The sequence below is a fragment of the Dromiciops gliroides genome, chromosome 3 (assembly GCF_019393635.1).
Source record: "Dromiciops gliroides isolate mDroGli1 chromosome 3, mDroGli1.pri, whole genome shotgun sequence".
NCBI lineage: Eukaryota > Metazoa > Chordata > Mammalia > Microbiotheria > Microbiotheriidae > Dromiciops > Dromiciops gliroides.
Window position 1 is genome coordinate 433,425,999 of NC_057863.1, and position 23,172 is coordinate 433,449,170.

The following is a 23,172-nucleotide window of genomic DNA, read 5'->3' on the forward strand; positions in this document are numbered from 1 at the left end:
AGTTGTTTTGAGAAGAGTTCTTTATGTAATCAGTATTTCTCAGGACATGTTAGGGTTTTGTATTCTACCCCTACCCCATTTGAATATGAGCACCTTGAGTGCTGGGGCTACAGATTTGCTTTTCTTTTTATCCCCATCCCTTAGCAAGTTCCTGGCAGTTTAAATAAACAACAAGCACTTGGTCATTGTGAGAATCCAGTAAGAAAACAGGTAAAGGGGGCAGCTAGGTGGCGCAGCACTGGCCCTGATTTCAGGAGGAACTGAGTTCAAATGTGGCCTCAGACACTTGATACTTACTAGCTGTGTGACCCTGGGTAAGTCACTTAACCCTCATTTCCCTGCAAAAAAGAAAATAGGTAAAGTATTTTGAAAATTTTAAAGTGCTGAATAGATAGTAACTTTTATTCTTCTTGTTAATATTAATGTTACTTCCCAATTCCCTTCTGGGTTATTTCTTATATTTTGATGAGTTTCCCCTTCTGTGATAAGTCTGTGCATAGAGAGATTCCTTAGATCCTTTACCAGCTTCTTAAATAGGGAGGATAACTTGTATTTCATACAATAGGCCTTCTTGTCAAACAATCCTTCAGATGACTGGAACAATTCCCTTGGTTTCCATGCTTCCATACTATTGGTAGATTTAAGCTTCTCAGGTCATTCTTTCTGGTTTCTCCAGAAAACTGATACTGTTAACTCCTATAGCAGAGTTTGTTTGTTTTCATTTCTTTTACCTGTTTACTGCTTCTTGGCTTGGGTAGGCTTTTAAATTGGCTACAATTTCAATTGAGCTGACCATACTATTTTATACTTTCAGTGACTGGTGATTAAGATACACCCTATCAATACAAAGGCCAGTGACTGGAATATTTGAAAAGCACTACCTATAGTCTCTTTATTTTTGTCCTGTCTTGTCTTTTTATCTGTATTCCCTGTTTTAATTATTATTTCTCCTACTCCTACCTGTTGTATACCATATTGGTCTAATTGTAAACTTTTTTTTCCCCCTGTGCATTTGGCTTGTAGAAAATTTGAGTGTGGCCTTTAACAGCATTCTCAATACTACTACAACTGTGAGATTTAAAATTGGATACTAGAGCATTAACCTCCCCTTTTAACCTTTCCCTTATTTATCTCCCAGACTAGTAAATGGAAGAAGCCTCTGGTCTCTAGTTAGAGTTTTTATTGTTTGGAAATTACAAGGTGATATTGATTAGAGGGATAGAAAAGTAGAAATACAAACCAAATAGTCTTAAGTCTAAGCTTAGTCTATATTCCATATAAAACTCACCAAAAACCCAAGGCCACCTTTGGGCGGGGAGAGCTGAGTCAAGCACGTGCTGCTACGGCGAGTCGGGCTGAGTCCAACTCCAGTCAGTGTCTGTGTGTGCAGCGCAGCCAGCGAACAAGGAGTGCCGAAAAGAGATCCCACTTCCGTTCTCTCCTTGCCTTTTAAGCTTGCACCCCAGAAGTGGAGTGCTTAGCAGCCGGACTGGTGTGCGTAGCCCACGCACGGCCATCGGTCTCCTCCCCGAAAGGGTGGTCCTTTAAAAACTGGCGTCTTTCCGTATTCACTAACCGACTGTTAAAAACTTTTTACCACACCACCACCACTACTACTACTACTACTGATAATTGGTTTTTATTTAGAGTTCTCAAAGTTGCAAAGTGCTTTGTGTACACTACCCAATTCTAGATCTTATATCTTGTTATCTAATGTGAGCATCTAATCTTATAATACTATTATTCCCTTTTAAAAATGAGGAAAGTGCAGCTTGGAGAAGTTAAACGACTTAGCCATTGTCATAAATCTAGTAAGTATCAGAAGTGGGATCAATCTATCAACAAGGTTTTATTTAACACCTTCTGTGTTCTAGGCACACAGCTCTTGGTGCTGGGGGATACAAAGAAGGCAGTCCTTGTCCTTGATGGAGCTTATATTATAATGCAGGAGACAAAATAAATAAGCATATACAAACATATACAAACCTGGCAAGATAAAACCCATCATTAGGCTCTGGCTCTGGATAGTTATAATTTATCCAGAAGAACTAGAATAGGTCAAAGGGAGGAGAGTAGTAGCATTACATATTAAGCAGGTATATGCATGTACTTGTAAATTGTAAAGTGCTATATAAATGTTAAGAATTATGTGAGGATATCCAGGAATCAGAAAGGGGGTATGGAGACTATTTCAATGAAGGTTAATGGTGAGAGAAACAAGTAATTTATCATTAGAGTATATTATAGATTAACTCAACATAAAGATGAATAAATGTTTATGTTTTGTCTGAGATCACAAGTCTGGCACTGAGTTGTTACATAGTGCTGATGAGGGACTTCAGTTAGCCAGTGATCTACTGGAATCCTTTTTTTGCTGAAAGCAGAGAAGCTACTAACTTTTCCACTTGTCTTTATGTTAATTTCATTCTTAAAAAATAGAGGAACCAGCAAGGGAAAATCCTTTTAGAAATGATGGGGATTAATGTCTAAACAAGTTGTATATAATTGTGATGGAATACTATTGTGGTATAAGAAATGATGAGTAGGATGGTTTTAGAAAAACCTGGGAAAACTTATGAACTCAGCTAAGTGGTACAGTGGATAGAGTACTGGGCCTGGAGTCAAGAAGACTCATTTTTGTGAGTTCAGATCTGGCCTCAGACTTACTAGCTCTGTGACCTTGGACAAGTCACTTAATCTGTTTACCTCAATTTCCTCATCTATAAATTAAGAAGGAAATGACAAACCATTCCAGGATCTTTGTTAAGAAAACCCCAAAAGGGATCATGAAGAGTTGGACACAACTGAAAAGGACCGAACAACAATAACCTTAGATAGGCATCTAGTCCAACCCCCTTATGTTACAGATGCAGAAACTGAAACTGAGACAGGTCAAGAGGTTTACCCAAGGTCATACTGATGCCTCTAGGTGACAGCTACGATTTGGGGAGAGGTGAGGTGTAGCTGTGGAACAGCTGTTCAATTCTGAATTTGCTTCTGTTTTCTCTTTTAGGGAGGATAGCCTTTGCACTGGAAATGTCAGAACAAAAATTCCTAGCAGGAAGTTGATACCCAGGATAGGTAAGGGACAGCCACAGGGATCAGGCCTGCAATTTCATTGCTATAAGAAACTCCTGGATGAGGAAACTCACATTATTAAAGCAAGTTGGCACCTTCTCTGAAATTTATAGAGCTGCCTAGAGCATTGAGAAGTTAAGTGACTTCCCCAGAGTCATACAGTTAGTAGGATTCAGAGGTGGAGCTTGAACTCATCTTCCTGGCTCTGAGGCCACTCACAATCCACTATTCCAGTACTAATTAATTATTAAGAAATTGTAAAAAGTATACTTAGTTGCCCTTGGTCAATTCAAGTTATGGTATCTTTGTGCCCTAAAAGAAATGGCAGGTATAATTGCTGAACTGCTGACAGTGATACTTGAAAGATCATGGAAAATGGTAGCTGTCTGAGATTGTAGAAGGGCAAAATGTCTGGATTTTCAAAAAAGGTAGAGAAGAAAATCTGAGAGTTATATATGCCAGTGAGCTTGACTTTGGCTTCTGGGATAATTCTAGAATTGATCATTATAGAGATGGTTGGCAGACATTTATAAAGGGAAACAGTAATTAAAAGGAATTAGCTTGGCTTCATCAAGAACAGATCATGCCAGACTAACCTCATTTCCTTTTTTGATAGGATTATTAAACTAGTGGAAGAGGGGAATGCTGTGAATGTAGTTCACCTAGTTTTTAGCAAAATTTTTGATAAAGTATCTCCTTATTGTTATGGAGATACGTGGATGAGACAGTAATAAAATCAAGTGGATTCTGAATTGGTTGGATGGGCAGACTCAAAAACTAGTTGTTAATGGTTTATTGTTAGGATGGCAAGTGGTCCTTGCAGTAGAGTACCCCAGAGATCTGTGCTTGGACTTGTACTATTAAACATTTTTATCAATGATTCGAATAAAGGCATAGATGCCCAACTCAGCAAATTGCAACTGATATGAAACTGGGAAGAATAGCTGATGTACTAGTTGAGAGCTAGGGTCCAAAAGACAAAGCCAAGTTTGAATCAGATTAGCTTCACAAATATAAAATGGAGGGGGCATGATTAGACAATACTTGTTCTGAAAAAGATTAAGGTTTTTGGGAGTTTTTCTGGTTTTTTAGACTGCAAACCCAAGTAATCTAATTCAGTCTTGAACTGCATTAAGACGCATAGCTTCCAGGAACAGAAAACTGCCCTCATCAGAACTCATCTGTCAAAAGAGTGTATTTAGTTCTCTTCACCATGGTTTAAGAAGATATTTGGTAAGCTAAGATATCCAAGGAAGGTAACCACAATAATGAAGGATACACTTGATTCCATGCCATAGTTAAGGGAATTGGGCATATTCTTCAAGTGTTTAAAGGGCTCTAGCATGGAGGGGCAATTATAATTGTTCTCTTTGACCACAGAGAGGAGAACCAGAATCAGTGGGTGTAAGTTGCAGAGAAACAAATTTAGTCATTTTCTTGAATTCTGGGGGAAAAAAACAAAACAAACAAACAAAAAAAACTTCCAATAAATTCAGGCTAAGTGGAATTGGCTGCCTTTAGAGGTGTTCATTCAAGGAGACACTTGTTGAGCACTTATGTTATAGTGTGGCTGGGTGGTTGGGCTAGGTGATCACAGAGGTTTTTTCTAACTCTAAAATCCCATGATTCTGTATTTTACATAGATCCTTACAATTTCTAAGGGGAGTGCTCTAAGTATACTCACCTCCATTTTATTTTTTATTTTTATTTTTTTTTAGTGAGGCAATTGGGGTTAAGTGACTTGCCCAGGGTCACACAGCTAGTAAGTGTTATGTGTCTGAGGCTGGATTTGAACTCAGGTACTCCAGGGCCAGTGCTCTATCCACTGCACCACCAAGCTGCCCCTACTCACCTCCATTTTAAAAGTGAGGAAACAAGCTCAGAGAAAAAGTGACTTGCCCAACTTTACACAGCTAAATAAATGGCAAAGCTAGTTTTTTTGTTTAAGGTCATAAAGCTAGGTTAGTAGCATAACCAGAACTCAGCTGTGAGTCTTGTCTCCAATTAAGTACTCTTTCCATTACACTTGATTTCTGTTCATAATTTCTTTCTCTTTGGTTTTGGAGCACAACATTAGTATTTTAGTGCATGGACAGTATTTACCTTTACTTTCCTCCAAGCAAACTTTTTTTCTTTTTTTTTTAAATGAAGCTGCACCTCAAAAGGGTACACCTTTCTTAGAGTTAGATCTTAGGTGTTTTTAATTATATTTGTGTGAAGATTTTAAGGTACCTTAAACAAAGATGAAATTTATTTTCGTTTTTTCTTTGATAGTCTCAGAAGCTGATCTTCTTCTTATTTCTTTTGACAGAAATATCACTTACCTTAACTGACACCACGAAAACAGAAAAAAACAATTTCCTGGGGCTTTGTTTATCTTTTGCATATATCCTATTTTGTTAAATTCATGTAGTTTTGATACTAAAGTTGTAATGAAATTCACTGTACCTTTATAGCTAGCCAAAGGATTTAGAACTTCTTTTTAAAAATTAATTAATTAATTAATTTATTGTGGGGCAATGGGGGTGAAGTGACTTGCCCAAGGGTCACACAGCTAGTAAGTGTCAAGTGTCTGAGACAAGATTTGAACTCAGGTACTCCTGAATCAAGGGCCGGTGCTTCATCCACTGAGCCACCTAGCTGCCCCACCAAGGGATTTAAAGAGACAGTTTTTACTTAAACATGGAATCATAGAATTGAAAGGGATCTCGAAGGTTTTCTAGTCATATTTCCTGTCTGCAACACACGCACACAAAAATTTGTGTTATTGTCTTCCTTCATTAATTAACAAGGACAACTATTTCTCTTTTTGTGGCAATTAAATATTTTTTAAAACTAAGTTTTGGAGAATAGAATGGATAGAAAGTACAGAGGCAGATTTAGATGAAAACATTCCTTTGTCATTCACATGTGTTCTTTGTAGTTAATTAACAAAAATATGTAGAGTATTATAAATTGGAAGGGCAGTATTCTGTGTTTAAGAAGGGAAAACAGCAATTTGCTCATTTTTGTTATTCCCCAGGGGGCTTTGGTTTTTTTTGTTTGTTTTGTTTGTTTTTTTGCGGGCAATGAGGATTAAGTGACTTGCTCAGGATCACACAGGTAGTAAGTGTCAAGTGTCTGAGGTCAGATTTGAATTCGGGTTCTCCTGAATCCAGAGCCTGTGCTTTATCTACTATGCCACCTAGCTACCCCCTCTCTAGGGGTTTTGAACCAACTATCTCTGTGAATTGGCTTTGCAAAAGAAGTGACATAGAAGAGAGATATGCCTTCTTGTTTATACTAAAACATAGATTATTTTAAAGGTGGAGTCACTCACCAGAGGGAAGGTGCAGAGCCCTTGTTTCTTTGCCTCTATACATGCAAGGCAAAACCTAACATTTCAAGTTTTCTAAAAGTAAAATAAGTTGCCTGAAGAGGTAATTCACTTTTATTGTACTTTTACAATTGGATGCTGCTTCTTAGCCATAATATGCAAAGGAGTTTCTGTTCAGGTAACAGGTATGACCAGAAGTTTTTCAAGATACCTCCCAACTTTAAGGTCCAGTGATTCATTGATTCTGTAATAGAATTGTATGGTCCCTACAGAATATTTGAAATTTTATTGTAATGGTACATTAAACATGACTCAAATTTGTTATTTGTTATTATTATTTTTTATCATTTATCACCATGCTAGTTCTTCACTTCAAATCAGGCCTTCCTCACTTTGAAGTCAAATAACATCCCAATTGTTTGTCCTGCCTCAAGTTTCTCTCCTTTCCAATACATCTTCCAAATGACTGTCAGAGAGTTTTCTAAAGGACAAATCTGATCATGTAATTCCTCTGTTCACTAAACTCCAGTGGATCCCTTTGATCCCTGAAATAAAATATATACTTCTCTGTCGGGTAGAGCTTTTTGTAATCTGGCCCCTGTCTACCTTTCTAGACTTTTTACATACTATTTCCCTTCTAACACTCTTCATCCCAATGCTGCTTATATACACTTCATCTCCTGTCTCTGTACCTTTGCACTGGTTGTTCCCCATACCTCTAATGTTCTTCTTTCTCTCCTCTGTCTCTTGGAATGACTGGTTTCCTTCAAGACTCAGCTCATGTCATCTTCCATAAGAATCTTTTGCTGGTCACTCTGTCAACTAGTGTCTCTCCATCCAAAGTCACCTTTTAGTTTCCTTTTTATGTGTCTTGTATGCATATGCTTGTCTCCCTAATAAAATGTGAGCTTCTTGAGGGTAAGGGACTATTTGGTTTTCGTTACTGTATGTTTAGTAGGGACCTGGCACTTAATATAATTATAGGCACTTAATAAATCCATATAGATTGATTCTCTTAGATTCTGAAAAACTTTGGCCCAAAGCAGTTAATTCAAGGCTACATAGCAGTTTGGTGGTAAGCTTAGACCTACACTCCATGTTTCTTAACTCCTACATATGTGTGCTTTCATTTATATAACATTGATAATAGTTTTAGAAGGTTAAAGCTAAAAGATTAATAATATTTGTTCCCAGATGACAAAAGATCTGTGACATCAAATAAGAGGTTTGATTTTGTTATGAAGTGGTAGAAATTTGAAGTGTTTTTGCTTTCTTGAACATTAAAAATATATTATTGTTATAATAAACTCTTGTTTATTTCTGTTTCTGTTCATTATTTCTACCTGATGTAGGAGGCAAAAAGGGGTTAATAGAAAAACCCAAGACCCAAGCTCTAATTCAGATATTAGCTCCAAAAGGGAGTTAGATCCTAATTAATGGATAACTTATGTTAGGTTCTCATACCCATAGTGATCAACATCTATAATGGACCAGAACGGGTTAGGTCAAAATAACAATAAAGGAAAATGACAAGGCTATAGAAATTCTAAAGAAAAATGAGTATATTTTGAAACTAGCCATGGGAATCAGAAAGAGACATGGGCAGAAAAGGCCAAATTTGTCCCCAGATTCACCTTATGATATGTAAACCCCCAAAACACACCTCCACTGAAAAAGGTACTCGCCTTGGGGATTGGCTTAGGACCCCAGGAACTTCAAATTAGGATAAGCCCTCCCCTGAAACACCCCTAGGTGGAGAATATTATAATGAGAAGGACAGGCCCTCCCCTGTACCTCCCCAAAGTGGAGATTATTATAATGAGTCTGATCAATTTATCCATACTATAAATATAACTGTCTTTTCCTTTACTATTTGAGTGATACCTTTCCAATATTCTGGTTCTCTCCCTGTGGTCACCCACAGTATTGCAATAAAACTTGGGAAACTGAGTCACTGAGTCTTGTAATTCTTTTGGGATGACTCACGATCAATTTGAGCCCAAATTCCAGCCCACATCATACCCATCTTTGAATTTTGGAGCAGGAGCAGTATCTTTGATTATAATCATGTTACTGCTTTTGTACTTAGTGGGAAGAGCAGTAACTAAACGCTTAATACAGTAGCAAACATACATAGTTTACTCTGTAGACTTGTGAGAATATGAAAGCTGAAAGATACTGTGGAGGGATTATTTATTTTCTTTGTAACTATATTTTTTGTAACTATATTCTTGCTATCTTGTGAAAAAAATATTTTTATGGAGTTAATTGACAACCTGGATACAATCTTGACATAAATTTTCAAAAAAGTTAGAACAAAGGAAAATAAGGCAGTGTTTAAAGGGTTAGGTAAGGAATTTGAAAAACAAATAATTGAAAGAATACGGACTTCAATATATTGCTCTGGAGCCTTTCAGTAAGTAATACTGTTCCTGATAGAGAAAACTGAGTCTTGGCCCTTACTTTACAAGAAGTTAATTTGCTGAAGTAATATGGTAAAAGGGCTTTTGTTAAAGGAAAGTTCAACCACAACACTGAACTGCGTGATAAGAACTCAGAAGGATTTCATTTACTGTTTAATGGAAAATTTAGTTATTTCAAGAAAATTATTCTTGAAACCATGAAAAAAACAAAAGTGAACAACTATTTTAATGCTTTGATTTTTTTTATAAAGCAGCATATTTTACTTTTAGAGTAATTTTACATTTATTATCATTTTGATTTCATAATTATTTTGTGGGTAATGATAGAGCAGAAATTATTCATCTCAGTTCTCTAGATTCACTATGTCTTTCATTTCCTGACAGCCCAGCAGCATGGCTTTAAGAACATTGGGGAATAATAGGGAGTTAGAAAGCATAGTTATCCTTAACCCTTGCCTTGAAGAACTTATCATATTGTTGATAGAAATAAAATATAGGCTGTTCCAGAAATCTGAATGCAATTTAAAGTTATTAAAATTACTAAAGCTTAAAACTGTACTAAGACTTTTGGGACATGCTTATATGAGTTAACTTTAGGGTGATTTCAAAGTAATACAAATAAGGTTTGCTGAACTACTGGCCCCTTGCATAGATCTTTAGAGATCAGTTTCATTGTTCAGTTTTTCAGAGTGCAATTCTCTGTAACTACTCTACTACTGCAATTATAGTTATACAGCATCATCATATTGGTAAACTGATGACAGAGGAAGGGTCCCAAGACATAAAATTATATAGTGGAAAGAACACTGGATTTGGAGTCACTGGACTTCCATTTGGCTCCTGGTTCTATATATATATATGTATGTGTTTGTGTGTGTGTGTCTATAAAATAAGCTTTAAGAATAGTTGTCGAAACAAAATTCTGAGGTAATAACAGATATAGAATGTTAGTGATTGATACATGGTAAAATTACTTTGAAAAAGTTTTCTGAAGGAGGGAAGTTTTGCTTAAATGCTAAAGGAGAATTAGAAGTGTTAAGGGCTAAAATTCTAGCTAAACTGTCTAAACTATTTAATGAGTGGTCACCAATAAATTATAAGCTTTAGCAAGAGTTAGACTTTTAAGCATTTATTAAGGAGAATAAGAATTTTGGTAAAGAGAGAGGAAGGCCTAGATTCCTATCTATTAAAGGGAGAGCACATTTCTAGCTCCGCTCTCCACCAGAGTCCAAAGGAAAGAGCCCCAGACCGAGCGCCAGTCTCTTCCTTCCTCCTCCCACTCGTCCGCGTCACTTCCTGATGCCTGGTCTTGCCCTCAAAGACCTTCGCTTCATGGGCAGAACTCTTCTACAGTAAGTATCCAGCAGGTGGCGTTATTCCGATCGTTACAGTCCCCCCCTGTTGTTCCTCAAGAAACAAAATGTTTCCTTGACGGAACAGTAAAAACAATATGATAACTATTGCTAACTAATAATATGTGAACAACAATATAGAAAAGGAAGAGAGGAAAGTTTTGTCCAGAGGGGCGATTTTTTTTGTCCTCATGAACCGACGCTTTGACATTAGTCTTGCAAAGGGAGGGCCTCTGCAGAGAATACATGTTACAGATGGTGTATATTATAACAGAAGGAGAAAAAAACCAACAAAAAGAACAAATCAAAACTGTTCATTTAAAGTCTCTGAAAGTCTTTTCTCAGATGTCTTCTAGGTGTAGTCGTGGAATGGAAGTCTTTTCAGGGGTTGATGTGTGGATGCTGGTAATCAGCCAGGAAAATTTCCTACAAAATTGAGCTTAACACAACTTTAAAATAGCTTTGTCAATAATCAAATCAAACAATGAAAGTTCTCAAAAACATGTCTAAGGGAATTCAGAATCTTAGTTGTTACACATGAAACATAATAAAACAAAAATTGAACCATTCTTTAAAATTATAATATTACTATAGTCCCCCCCTTATGGAGGGTAATTGAGAAGACAATTGCTGCGATATTAATTATTAAAAATAATTTTTTATCTTTGTTTCATCACTTTTTGCATCATCTGCCTAATTATCCTCATGCCATTATGAGAAATTAAAAAATCTAATATAATTGGTAACAGGTGTCAAGGCCAAATTCAGCACTGTTATTTATCATGACACCTGAGATAATTATGGGGGTTACCATAAAAGAACAGAGAAATGATGGGATATGAGCATTCCCACACTTGAGCAATATGTACTGTCCATGCAGTATGCCAGACTTAAAATAGGTGGATGGAATATATGTCCATGCCACCGAACATATTGGAGGAAACTGAGTCAAACTTAATCAGATGCATGGGATTGAGATGTCCATGGCATCAGGCATATAGGAGGGAGCATAGAAGCCAGGTGTAGGAGTGAGATGGGTGGGATGAATACTTCCAGCCATCTGTACAATATTGTGGGGAAAAATAAAATATTAAACCAAGAGAATCCAACCTCAACATTAGTCAAAAGCCGTTCCCTCGGCCATACCTTGACTTCATGCATGTCTCCCCTCATGTGACAATTCAGTGTCTGCTCTTGCATGTATTCCTCTTGTGATTGGATGGCATCTTGGCCAACTGGCATCTGATAACTCAGAATAAAGGCAATTAATGTCTTAAATGATAAGTTCCCATAATCCAAGTCTCATATGGATTTAAAAATTGAGGATAATAAATGATTGCAAAAAATGTGAATACATCTTGACTCAGAACACAATATATAATTATGCAACAATTTCAAATAATACCCCCTTTTTTTTAACTTAGTATACAATTACTGTTTTGAAAAATCTGAACATATTTAAATAAAAGTTAAAGCACAACACAATCTCAAAGAAAACTTTTACAAATGTTCCCCTCTTTTTTTTTTTTTGGAATATGCTTATCAAAAATAATACTTCTAGAATCAATTTACACTTGCCATGGCAAACAATTTGCCAGGGAAATGCTTTAAAGAGTTTGATCAAATAATCAGTTGAGAAAAAAAAATAACAAAAACAAACAACTCAGAATATGGGAGCACAATACTCCTAGAATTAACATTGTATTATGAAATCAAAACCATGTTTCAAAATTAGATAGATGAATGAATAGAAGAAAATACACGTGGAATAATAAAAGACAATGAAATTCAAACTAGGGAAATCTAAATGAATATGAACTTAATATTAACAAGAGTATTATAAAATATAAACCTGATCACATGACTATAAAAAGCTTTTACAAATATTCTCCTTGTTTTAAAAACTAAGTATAAAACACAATCTCAAAAGCAGGAAAATCTCTACGAAAATAAACCCATACCATTAATTTCAAAATGTATATGTAATAGCATAGAAGTCCTATGTAACCTCTGAACTGACATTAATACTCTGAATGAATTCAGAACACTTTTGATTCCGATATCTAAAATCCCCAATACTCATATCAGTACCTTGCTGCTTACTTCTACATTTCTGTACAATATATACCCTTCCATGGCAAAAGAAGCGGAGTCTTGAACTATGGTGATGATTGTCATTCTTATTCAGCTTAAGTTTTTCTTCTTTAACCCCTCTATATTGTCTGTCAGTCTTTTCACCATACAAATGCTTTATAAGAATACTAATTAAAGACAAAAGCAGGTTAGCAAAATTATGAACAAAACAGGCATATGTGGAATTTAAAGGGCTTTCTAAGGTTGTCTCAAAAGCACAGCCAGGCCGGGGAAGGGCTGAGCCTGAAGCTGCAAAAGCAGGTAGAAAAAGTTGAGCATGCGCATCAGATCTCTGGACTTCCCAGGCAGGGGAAGCAATGGGCTTGGCCATGGGAGGAGTAGAGGGTGGGGTCTGGGGAGGAGGGGAGGGACCAGCACAATTTGAATCCGACTTGATTTTGAACTCAGGCCTGGATTCCTCTTCCCCCACTTTGCCTCCAGGTGCTAGGGGATTAAAAGCTTCTAGAGGGTGGGTCATTGCCTCCAGGCATGCAAAATTAAAGCAACAATTAGTGTTAGAACTGGGAAAAGCTGCGGGAATCTCTTCAGGTTTCTCTGAAAAAGCGTGGTTGGGAGAGGGAGAGATATTTCCTTGTGTGAGTAAGTTGCTGGCTCTTTTAACAAAAATAAAAAGAAAAATAGAAAATCCACAAAAACAAAGCATTAACATGATCTTATCTCCCATTTGTCTGGTTAAACAGACTAAAATCAAAAATAGGGTAATTAGGGAGTTTAAAAGGTCCATTCGAAAAAATTTAAAGGGAAAACACAGCCAGTATGCCAGTACTTTGCAGTTAAAGGGAGAGAGTAGAGGAAATTTCTTACCCAACCAGAAGATCAGAAGTGAGGTTCAGCTTTCCTCTTCGTGGTCAGCCATCTGTTAAGGGCTAAAATTCTAGCTAAACTGTCTAAACTATTTAATGAGTGGTCACCAATAAATTATAAGCTTTAGCAAGAGTTAGACTTTTAAGCATTTATTAAGGAGAATAAGAATTTTGGTAAAGAGAGAGGAAGGCCTAGATTCCTATCTATTAAAGGGAGAGCACATTTCTAGCTCCGCTCTCCACCAGAGTCCAAAGGAAAGAGCCCCAGACCGAGCGCCAGTCTCTTCCTTCCTCCTCCCACTCGTCCGCGTCACTTCCTGATGCCTGGTCTTGCCCTCAAAGACCTTCGCTTCATGGGCAGAACTCTTCTACAGTAAGTATCCAGCAGGTGGCGTTATTCCAATCGTTACAGAAGGAAATGGTTAAGAATTAGGACTTATGGGAAAAATTCCAAGTATGTTGAGCTTGAAGCAAAGAGGGCATGATAATAACAAGATATGAGTTTGGAGCATTATAGAAGTAGTAATTGGAGTTTTTGTGTATAGGAAAGGGGGGTCAATTTATTAAAAATCTAGTCATTTTACATCTGAATTATTGAACAAATAATAGCTTTCCTGCTCTCATAGTAGCATACTGGAAGTATAAATATAGCAAAGAAGTACAAATTTTGTACCCATAATTTAAATGGAACTTGGGCTAAACTTCTCCTTGAAATGGGTCCATCTTTTCAATATCTATGTGTGTGATGATGAATCAAGGAATACTATCGTTTTTGAAAAGTTGAAATTGGGGATCTCCCAAAAGGCATGGAGTATATTTGGGGTATGAATAGGGTACCACACATTAAATACAAAGAATTTTGGAGAATTGATATAAAGCAGCAGTGTCAACTCAAACTTACAGGATGCTTTTGGTAGGAACCAGACTAAAATGTAGTTGAAAATGTTTAATAAAGTAAATAAAAATACAGTATAACAGAGCTAATGTTAATTTGTGGTTTTCTAAGGCAGTATGTGGCCTGTAGAAATCCAGCTTCTGTTGAGTTTGACACGACTGATGTAAGGGATATTACCAAGGAAATGTATGAAAGAAAAATAATATGTACCCTAGATCTTCTTAATAACAGTTGTCAGTAGGCTAATTGAAAAATATTTTTATTCAATAAAGCAAGGGACTTATGACTTTTTATAAAGTAGTGTATTTATATCATTTCAATGGAGATTGAATTCTTTGAGAGCAAGAACTTTTACTTCTTCACATTCTTACAAATTTTAATATAGCACACTGATCTACCAGTTATCAGTAAATGTTTATTAGATTTTTTTAAATAATTTTCAATACTTTTAGGTTCCTGTTGAATAAAAATCAAGATTTACTCAATCAGCTTTGATTCTGGTAGTGCTAGATGGCTTTGAATCTGGGTCTGCTAGAGTTTCTGAAGGATTGAAGTGGCAGCCCCCCAAAAGAGCAGTGGAAAAGGAGTGTGGTATGTGGGAGTAGGCTACAACCTCTTAGCAATCAAAATGGTGCAGGATTTTTATAAAAGTAGGTCATCAGTGAGACCAAGTAGAGGAAGCTGGTCACATAGTAAACATGTTATGCTATGTACTGGGGATACAAAGAGAGAATGGATAATATCCTTGTTCTTACAGTTTACAAGTGAAGGAATCATGTCCTGTAATCCTGTACTTTATTAATGCCATTTAAAAAAAATGACTAATACTCAATTCACATCATACCTTTTCTGATTTCCCAGTCTGAAATGAACTCTCCTTCCTATGGACACATAAATGTGTGTATAGTTCATCTGACAGATTAACCATATCCTTATAATTTTGTGAATCTCCTATATAATCTTGAACTATTCTTTAAATATTTTGTTGTTATTTAACTTGCAATGTGTTTATTACCACAGAGATTATAAATTTTGGGGGTGTTATTTTTCCCCCAGGTAGAAGCTTAGTGCCCTAAAAAGCACTGGATAGTTTTTCAGTGCTATTCAGCCCATTGACCTATTCCCATTCAGTTCTAGGCCGAAAAGATTTCTGCCATGATTAAATTATCATTCTCTCTCCAAAATGTAGATCTGTTGTATGGGATGTATAGGTTGTTAATCCAACTACATATCATATTTCATATACTAGACCCTCTTTATCTACTTGTTTTTTTCCTGTATGGATATGGGCCAATCTTTTATTAGATTCTGTGCTAAATATCTTTTATGACAGCTGTACATTCACTTTTGGTGATCATGTTTCCTTGTTTTATACTTTGTTTCTAAACAGTTATTGAATAAAGTTGTCATTTTTGTTACATATTTCAAGGTGTCTTTTTAAAAAAACTAGGTATGAGGACACTGCTGGAAGAGAACCTTCATGTGATGTTTTGCTCTATTGACTCAATTGCTTTTTTATAGTTAACAATAATCATATTGGAATCTTGTATTCTCTGTACCTTTCATTCAGTTTTGTGACATCATTTAACAAAGCCTATGTGTTCCCATCTCATATTTTTATTAAGAATATTTTCAGTGTTATTGGATTAGTCTTATTAAATTTTCATAGATATAAGAAAATATGTATGTATATATATCAGTAAGTTTAGATATTTTCTCTCCTTTTGCGTTCCTCCCCCACTCCCCCAGATGTTTGGTATAATCCCCCTTCATAGATATCTTGAGGAACAGTTCTTAACAACCTCAAAATTGTTCTACTTCCAGCTGGACTTCCTTTGAATATACTTAGCTTAGTGAAACTCCTCTTCGCATTCTTTTCTCCCTCCCTCCCTTCCTTTTTTCCTCCCTTCCTTCCTCCTTCCCTCCCTCTCTCTCACTCCATGTTAGAGACCAAGTAATATGACTATATTGTCTGGAGAAAAATGTGGTAGCAATTTTTACAAATATTTTTCACTTTTCTTCTCTTTAATTTTCATCCTAAAATGCACTCAGAATGCTATTGCTTAGTTGCTTAGTTGGCTCTTTCCTCTAGTTTTTGGCAAACTTGTTTCCCCCTTCACTGTTTTTCATGTTATAAAGTAATACTGCTCATAATCTTCAACTATCCTTCATAACATTTCACAAATGGATTTATGTTCTAAACCAGTGTTGTCCTTGGATATGTAGTTCTTTTGCTTGGCAAAGAGATTAAATGTTTACTGACTCATCTAGGCTCTTTTGGTATCTTCCTCTTGGTCACTGATTTAGATTTAGACTAATTTTACTTTCCTTCTTAATAGTTGGTGTCAGTGTTCTTTTATCATTTTTTAATTTTAAAGCCTATGGAGTTAGTTTTAATAATTTAGATTGGAGTTGTTTTAATTGTACATCAAAATTGCAGGACACATTTTCTTATTTTATTCTTATTTGGTATTGATTTTGATCTTTGCTCTTATTTGTTAAGTCCAGAGTTTGATTATGTATAACACCTGATTCTGAACGACTTCCATAGCATTAACCTGTCATTTCCTATCTGTTAAAATCCTTTTTTTTTTTTTTTTGGTGATGGTATTTGGTCATCTCCATAACCAGGGATTCCTTCAAAACACATCTCAAGTATCACCTTCTATAGAAAGACTATCTTGATTACCTTAGTTACTAATGCCCTTGCTCCCAAATGATATTGTGTATATAATATAGGAAACAAACATTATATATATGTATGTATATATATATATGTATGTATCTTTCCTGGATCCATGTTTCTTTATCACATTTGAGAATAAGATTCTTGAAATCAAGGACTGTTTCATTTATGGTCTTATGTGTTCTGTCCCTGGTACAAACTTGTAATTGATTCATTTAGTGATATTAAATGATGGACAGATATCAAAGTTCATATTACTAGTATAGAATGATCATTGAGGGAACCTAATTACTGTCCATCTGCTGTGTTTAATCTTTGTGAGGATAATTTGGACGTGCAAGAGGCAATGTAGTACAGTGGAAACAATTCTGAATTTGTGATCAGAGGACCTGTTGTCAAATAATGATTCTGTTACAGAGTACTGTCATCTTGGACAAGGTATTTTGGGTTTCTCTGGGCCTCATTCTCCTTCCCTGTAAAATGAGAGGGTTGATTTAGAGGGTCTTTAAGGACTTTAAAGGTCAAGGGCTCTAGACTACATATGGGCTTTTGTACATGGTTTTCCCCAGCATACCACTTGTTACCAGTTACATAATTACTTGTCAGGTGTATAGAATGCAGGATACCACCATACTTTTTACTTGAAAATTATTTTAACAATTGTTTTGAGTAAAGCAATAATAATAATACTAGCTTGAATTTATGTAGCACTTAAGGTTTATATATACTTTACATATTTTATCTATTTTGATCTTTACAACAACCCTCTGAAGTAGGTCCTATTGTTATTTCCTTTTTACAGGTGAGGAAACTGAGGCTGAGAGAGTTAAGTGACTTCTGCATGATCACACAACTAATAAATGGCCGAGGTAGGATTTGAACTAAAGTCTTCCTGACTGCAAAGTCAAGTGTTCTCTCCACTACACCAACAGGCTGCCTTCTACATCTCTCCTCCAATAAGATTATAGTATTATAGATTTAGAGTTAGTGGATACCTTAGAAGTTATCTTGTTCTATTGTTTTATTTTGGAAATGAGGAAACTGAGACCCAGAGTGATTAAGTGACTTGCCCAAGATCACTAGTTAGTAATAGAGCTGATATTTGAATCTAGGTTTTCTGACTCTAAATGTTTCTCATGTTAAAAAAAAATCATAAAAGGATTTTTTGAAAGACAAAGCAGAAATAACTTTATTTATTGGCATTCTGATTATTACTCCCAAGCAAGACATAAAACAGAGAGACATAAACAAAAAAAGTTTGTTTTACAATTGTGTACAGATTTCTTATAGATGGTGAAGTCCTGCAGTACTTCTACTTATGGATAACCTTGTACTGATTACAGTACATCAGGACTCATCCACAGTCATTCATAAATGTTCAGGTTATCAGTCTGAAGTGGAAAATCAAGACAGATGAAGAATATTTAATACATAAACTATAATTGGATAGACATTTGAGTTGGCCTTTCACGACATATATCTTGGACAAACAATGCTGATGGATAGTGACCTTGAAACAGTATTAAATAGAATAGCAAGCTGGATTAAAATGAAAAAAGAACAGTATTTTCAATTATTCCAAATTTTCTCTTTAAACAAAATAAAACAAAAAAAAGGTGAGGATTATAGAAGATGACTTTTAAATTCCATTTCAGGTTAAAATTTGTGATCTTGAGCATGATCCCATCTCTTCAACACCAATACTTAGTTTTGCTATATGTCTGCAAGTTATGCCTGAAGAATAAAAATTTTGAATCAGCCAAAGTGCAATGGAGAGATTCATGTTGTTGTGGTTTAGTCCAAAGCTTCTTAAACTATGTGTCGCGACCCCATATTGGGTCCCATAACTGAATGTGGGGGTTGTGAAAAATTTGGCAACAGTAAAAGGTTATATATACCGAACTTATATACCTATATACTAGGAGTTGCATAAAAATTTCTCAGGTGAAAAGGGGTCATGAGTGGAAAAAGTTTAAGAAGCCCTGGTTTAGTCATTCAGTTGTATCTGACTCTATCCAACCCTATGGACTTCATCCATGAGTTTTTCTTGGCAAACACACAGGAGTGTCTTTTTCTTCTCCAGTGTGTCTTCATTTTACAGATGAGGAACTGAGACAAATAGTGACTTGCTCAGGGTCACACAGCTAGTTAGTGTCAGAGGCCAGTTTTGAACTTAGATCTTTCTGACTCTAAACTGGGTGCTCCTTCCACTATACCACCCAGTTACCCCAGAGAGATGCATAGTGGGCATAGAGTGAAATCTATGAAAATAATGACTTGTGCTCAAGAATGACATAAAATATGTTATAAAGTATGACCAAAAAAAAAGTATGACAGGGAAGAAAAGTGGACTGGTCATTTGATGAATGTGAGAAATAACGGCAGCTTTTATTCTGTCCCAAATTGTATTAAAAGAACTAGAGGAGAATCCCTCAGCATATTGGGTTGAACTTCTTTGAGGGATTCATGGATGTCATGAACAAGAAAGAATTGTACTGAATGAAAGGGAAGGGATGAATTATAGTCTATATTCTTACAGAGCCCACATAAGAGGGCGTTGTGTATTTGTAGGCAGAGGAGAAAAAGTGAATGAAGTGGGAGAAACTGAAGATGCTGGAGACATTGGGAGGAGTGAAGATCCAAATAGGTGGGAAGGGATTGATATGAGGGTATAGGTTGAGCTGTTAAATTTTTTTAATTACTTTTATTTTTCAAATTTTTTTCTTTGCAAATTTAAATTTTTTAAATCATAATATTATTTTTTTCCAGTTACATGTAAAGATAATTTTCAACATTATTTTTATAAGACATTTCCAAATTTTCTTCCCAACTTCTCCCCTTCACAAGACAGCAACCAATCTGATATAGATTATATATGTACAACCATGTTAAATGTATTTCCACCTTAGTCATGTTGTGAAAGAAGAATCAGAAGAGGGAAAAACCTCAAGAAAGAAAGAGAAAAAAGAACAACAAAAAAGTGAAAATAGTATGGTTCAATCTTCATTCAGATTCCACAGTTCTTTTTCTGGATGTTGAGGGCATTTTCTATCATGAGTTCTTTGGAATTGTCTTGGATCATTGTATTGTTGAGAAGAGCCAAGTTTATCATATAGAGCTGTTCGTTTTGAAGAGGAAAAAGAATGGAGGAAAAAATTTGCACACAGAAGTGATGACTTTAGATGTAAGAGCTAAAATGTATGATGACATGGTGAAGTGGGATCTTAGTTCATCTGCCAGGAGTGAAGAAGAATGTTGGGATTGAAGACTTACGGAGAGTAGGAATGATAAAACTGAATTTAAAAAAATATATATATTTTCTAATTCAGACTTTTCTATAATTAAAGGTCTTCTTATACCTCAATGCATCATCCATTAACATAGTCCTGAAATGGGACACACACAATTGTTGATTGCTATAATGATATATTAGGCACAGGTAGGGTAATTTATTTAGTCCTAAATACTTGAGTGTGAGGAAGTTTATTCCTCTTTCCCTTGATTACTGAAAAGATAGGGGTAATTAAAGAAATGAAGATATTCTTTTGTTTAGCTCAGTGAAGGACTGATGGAATCAAACCTCACCTAGATAATGGACTTTGCCTTTGCCCTTCAGTGAGGGTCTTTTACATTCTTCTCCCTGATGTCACCTATAGAGTTCATTTTAATGTAGACCACCCTCGAGTCATGTCAACCAATGGAATTGAATGATGCTAACCAGTTAGCTTTGATCACTGTATAATGACACACCTTTATTTAAAGACAATAAAAACTCTTGGAAAAGGCCACAAGCACTCTCTTGGTTTGGCGCACACTTGGCTCTCTGGCTTATAGGGCTTCTGAATTCTCTTGGGTCTCCTTGAGACCACATGCTGTCTCTCTGAGAGTCTGCATGGATCTTCTGGGGCTTTTCTCCTTCTTGTACTCATTGCCATGCTGAAGCTCTCTCCCTGCTTTATCTACCATGTGGCCTGAGACCCTGAAAAGTTAGGGAGATACATGGTCAATCCTTTACTGGTATGTAATATTAATAAATTAAAATATGCTTATGCCAAACTAATATATAGCAATAGCAATTAATTAAAAAAAAAAACAAACAAAAAAACAAAACCACAGAACATATCTCCAAGGACACTTCTTTAAAGCCTTCCCAGATTCTTCTCTTTCCTCCCACCACCAGCTAAAAGTGATCTCTGTCATCACAAATTTCTTAAAGTATGCCTCAAGGGCAAAGAAGTCTAACCTCACTTTACTGTACCATGTATCAGATTTATTCCTGTACAGGTCTTCCCTTTCTCACCTGTTAAATTTTAAGTTCTTCATAGCAAGGGTCCATGTCATTTTATCATGGTATCCATTTACACACATTAGACGTAGTTAGTAAATGTTCTTATGATTTGAATTGCCAAAAAAAAAAAAAAAGAAAAGAAAAGAAAAAAGGGTGATGATTAGATTTTAGGCCTTGCAAGGGGATGGAACAATGATTGTGAGAAGTGAACAGGATGGAAGAAATGGAAAATTATAGGAGCACAGAAAAGAAACTGCTTCATAATTTTGCTTTAGGGCTACTCCTAGTTTCTAGTAAATTTGAAAGGGGAGTGATTTTCCACTTTAAATAGAAGAAAGCATAGTAGTAAGAGCATTTCTTGTACCATCTATGGCTCAAAAACACTGGGGAGAGGGGAAGTAGTATTTTCTTTGTTTTTAAATATTCTAAATTAAGAGTTTATCTAAAACATTGATTTCAAAGTAAAACAGTGCTCAAAAAAGCAAATATGCTGCCTCATTTGGCAATAAACCAGTAAATATTTCGATGACTAAGTAATTTACATGCCTTTAATATTCACCTTCTTTTGTTTTCAGAAGCAAAGAAATTAATTGAAATATAATGGAAGCTACAGTAATATTACCCATCCTGAAGAAAAAACTAGCCTTCCTCTCTGGTATGTTTTTTTTTCTTTTTTCCTTTCAATCAGCTGTTTTATAACTGTTATCTGGTTTTGATTCAGAGCTAGCTTTTTGGGTTTTATTTCTCTGATAAGTTTGGCAGGAATGTATAGTTTGGTTTTGCATAAGAGCCTTTATCAAAGGTATCTGGAAGACATCTTTTAATCTGAATAAAAATCTGTGGAAGCCAACCCTATCATTTTTGGTACTTGACAGGCCTGTTTTTTATTCTGTCTTATAATTTGATTAAAATGACCTCCACAAGGCAGGCATCTTGTTTTCCTTCTTTTATAAAATGTGATAATACAGGCCAAGAATAATTTACTAACTGACATCCAAATAACTTGATTTTGCAATATAGTTTTTATAGTATCATTATCTTCCTTTACCTTCTAATAGAGGAAGTTTGAACATGCAGGAGAGTTGTCAAGTATTGATTATATTATTTTCATTTAAATTATTTTCAGATTTTGAGTCAGATTAGTTGAATCCTTAGTTGAATGATATACCTCACACACACAAAGAGTCTGCTTGATAGCAGTGTCATAGAAACTTGGTGTTTTCTGCTGTAAAAGTTACACAATTTCACAAATTTGCTGTTGGAAATTGGCAGACTTTGCTTAGGGGGCATGGAACTGCCTTGACATTTATATTAACTAATGAATTCTTTTCAACACACACACACACACACACAACCTTGGATTATACTCTGACCATATCTTAGGTTCTGTGGATACAACGACATGAAGGAAATAGCACCTGCTTTCAAGGAATTTTCATTCTGTATACTCTAGAGAATGATAGCTTATACCTGTATAACCGTATATAATTTTATGGTGGAGGTATCAGTAACTTGGGAAATCATGGAAAAGCTTCAGGTAGGAAGCAGCATTTGAACTAAGTTGTGAAGAAAACTAAAAGGTGAAAGTGACAAGGGAATGCATTCCAAGCAAGAGGGATAATGTAGGCAAAAATATGGATGCAAGCTAAATGTCATATGTGAAAAATAGCAAGAAGACCTAGTTTGCAAAGAATGTTAGGCTAGAACTGTAAGTCAGAGCTAGGTTGTTTAGGTCTTTAAATGTAAGACTGGAGAATTTATTGTTTTTTTATTTTTATTTTTAGAGATTATAAGGAACCGTTAGAGTTTATCGACCAGGAGAATGACATGGCTAGCCCTGAGCTTTAGGAATATAACCTAGGCAACTGTGTGAAGTCTATATTGGAGAAGGGAGAGAATAGAAATAAGGGAGGTGATTGCAACATTTTTTTTTTTTTTTTTGGAGAAGTGATAAGTGCCTCAACTAGGATGGTGTCCACTTTAGTGGAGCAAATGGGTTAGGTGAGAAAGATGGTCCAGAGGCAGAAATAACAAAACTCTGCAAGTTATCAGCTTTGTAATGTGAAAGAGAATGAGAACTTGAGGATAACTATGAGCTTGCAAGCTTGGGTGAGAGGAAGGATGACGATACAGTAAAAATTCAAAAGAAAAGATAGGTTTTGGAGGAAATATAATGA

The 23,172-nt window shown here is 35.7% G+C and overlaps 1 protein-coding gene across 3 annotated transcripts in view; it reads left to right on the top strand.

Moving 5' to 3' along the window:
- SESTD1 (SEC14 and spectrin domain containing 1) overlaps window positions 1–23,172 on the top strand; it is a 147,412-nt gene that overhangs the window by 19,921 nt on the left and 104,319 nt on the right. For 2 of the 3 annotated variants that reach the window (XM_043996644.1, XM_043996642.1), the window contains 2 exons: window positions 17,510–17,576; window positions 21,571–21,650. In XM_043996644.1, the coding sequence (XP_043852579.1) occupies window positions 21,596–21,650 (55 nt within the window). In that variant the 5' untranslated portion in view covers window positions 17,510–17,576; window positions 21,571–21,595. Of the gene's footprint in view, window positions 1–17,509; window positions 17,577–21,570; window positions 21,651–23,172 lie in introns of those variants that run through there. The other variant, XM_043996643.1, reaches the window with a different exon arrangement.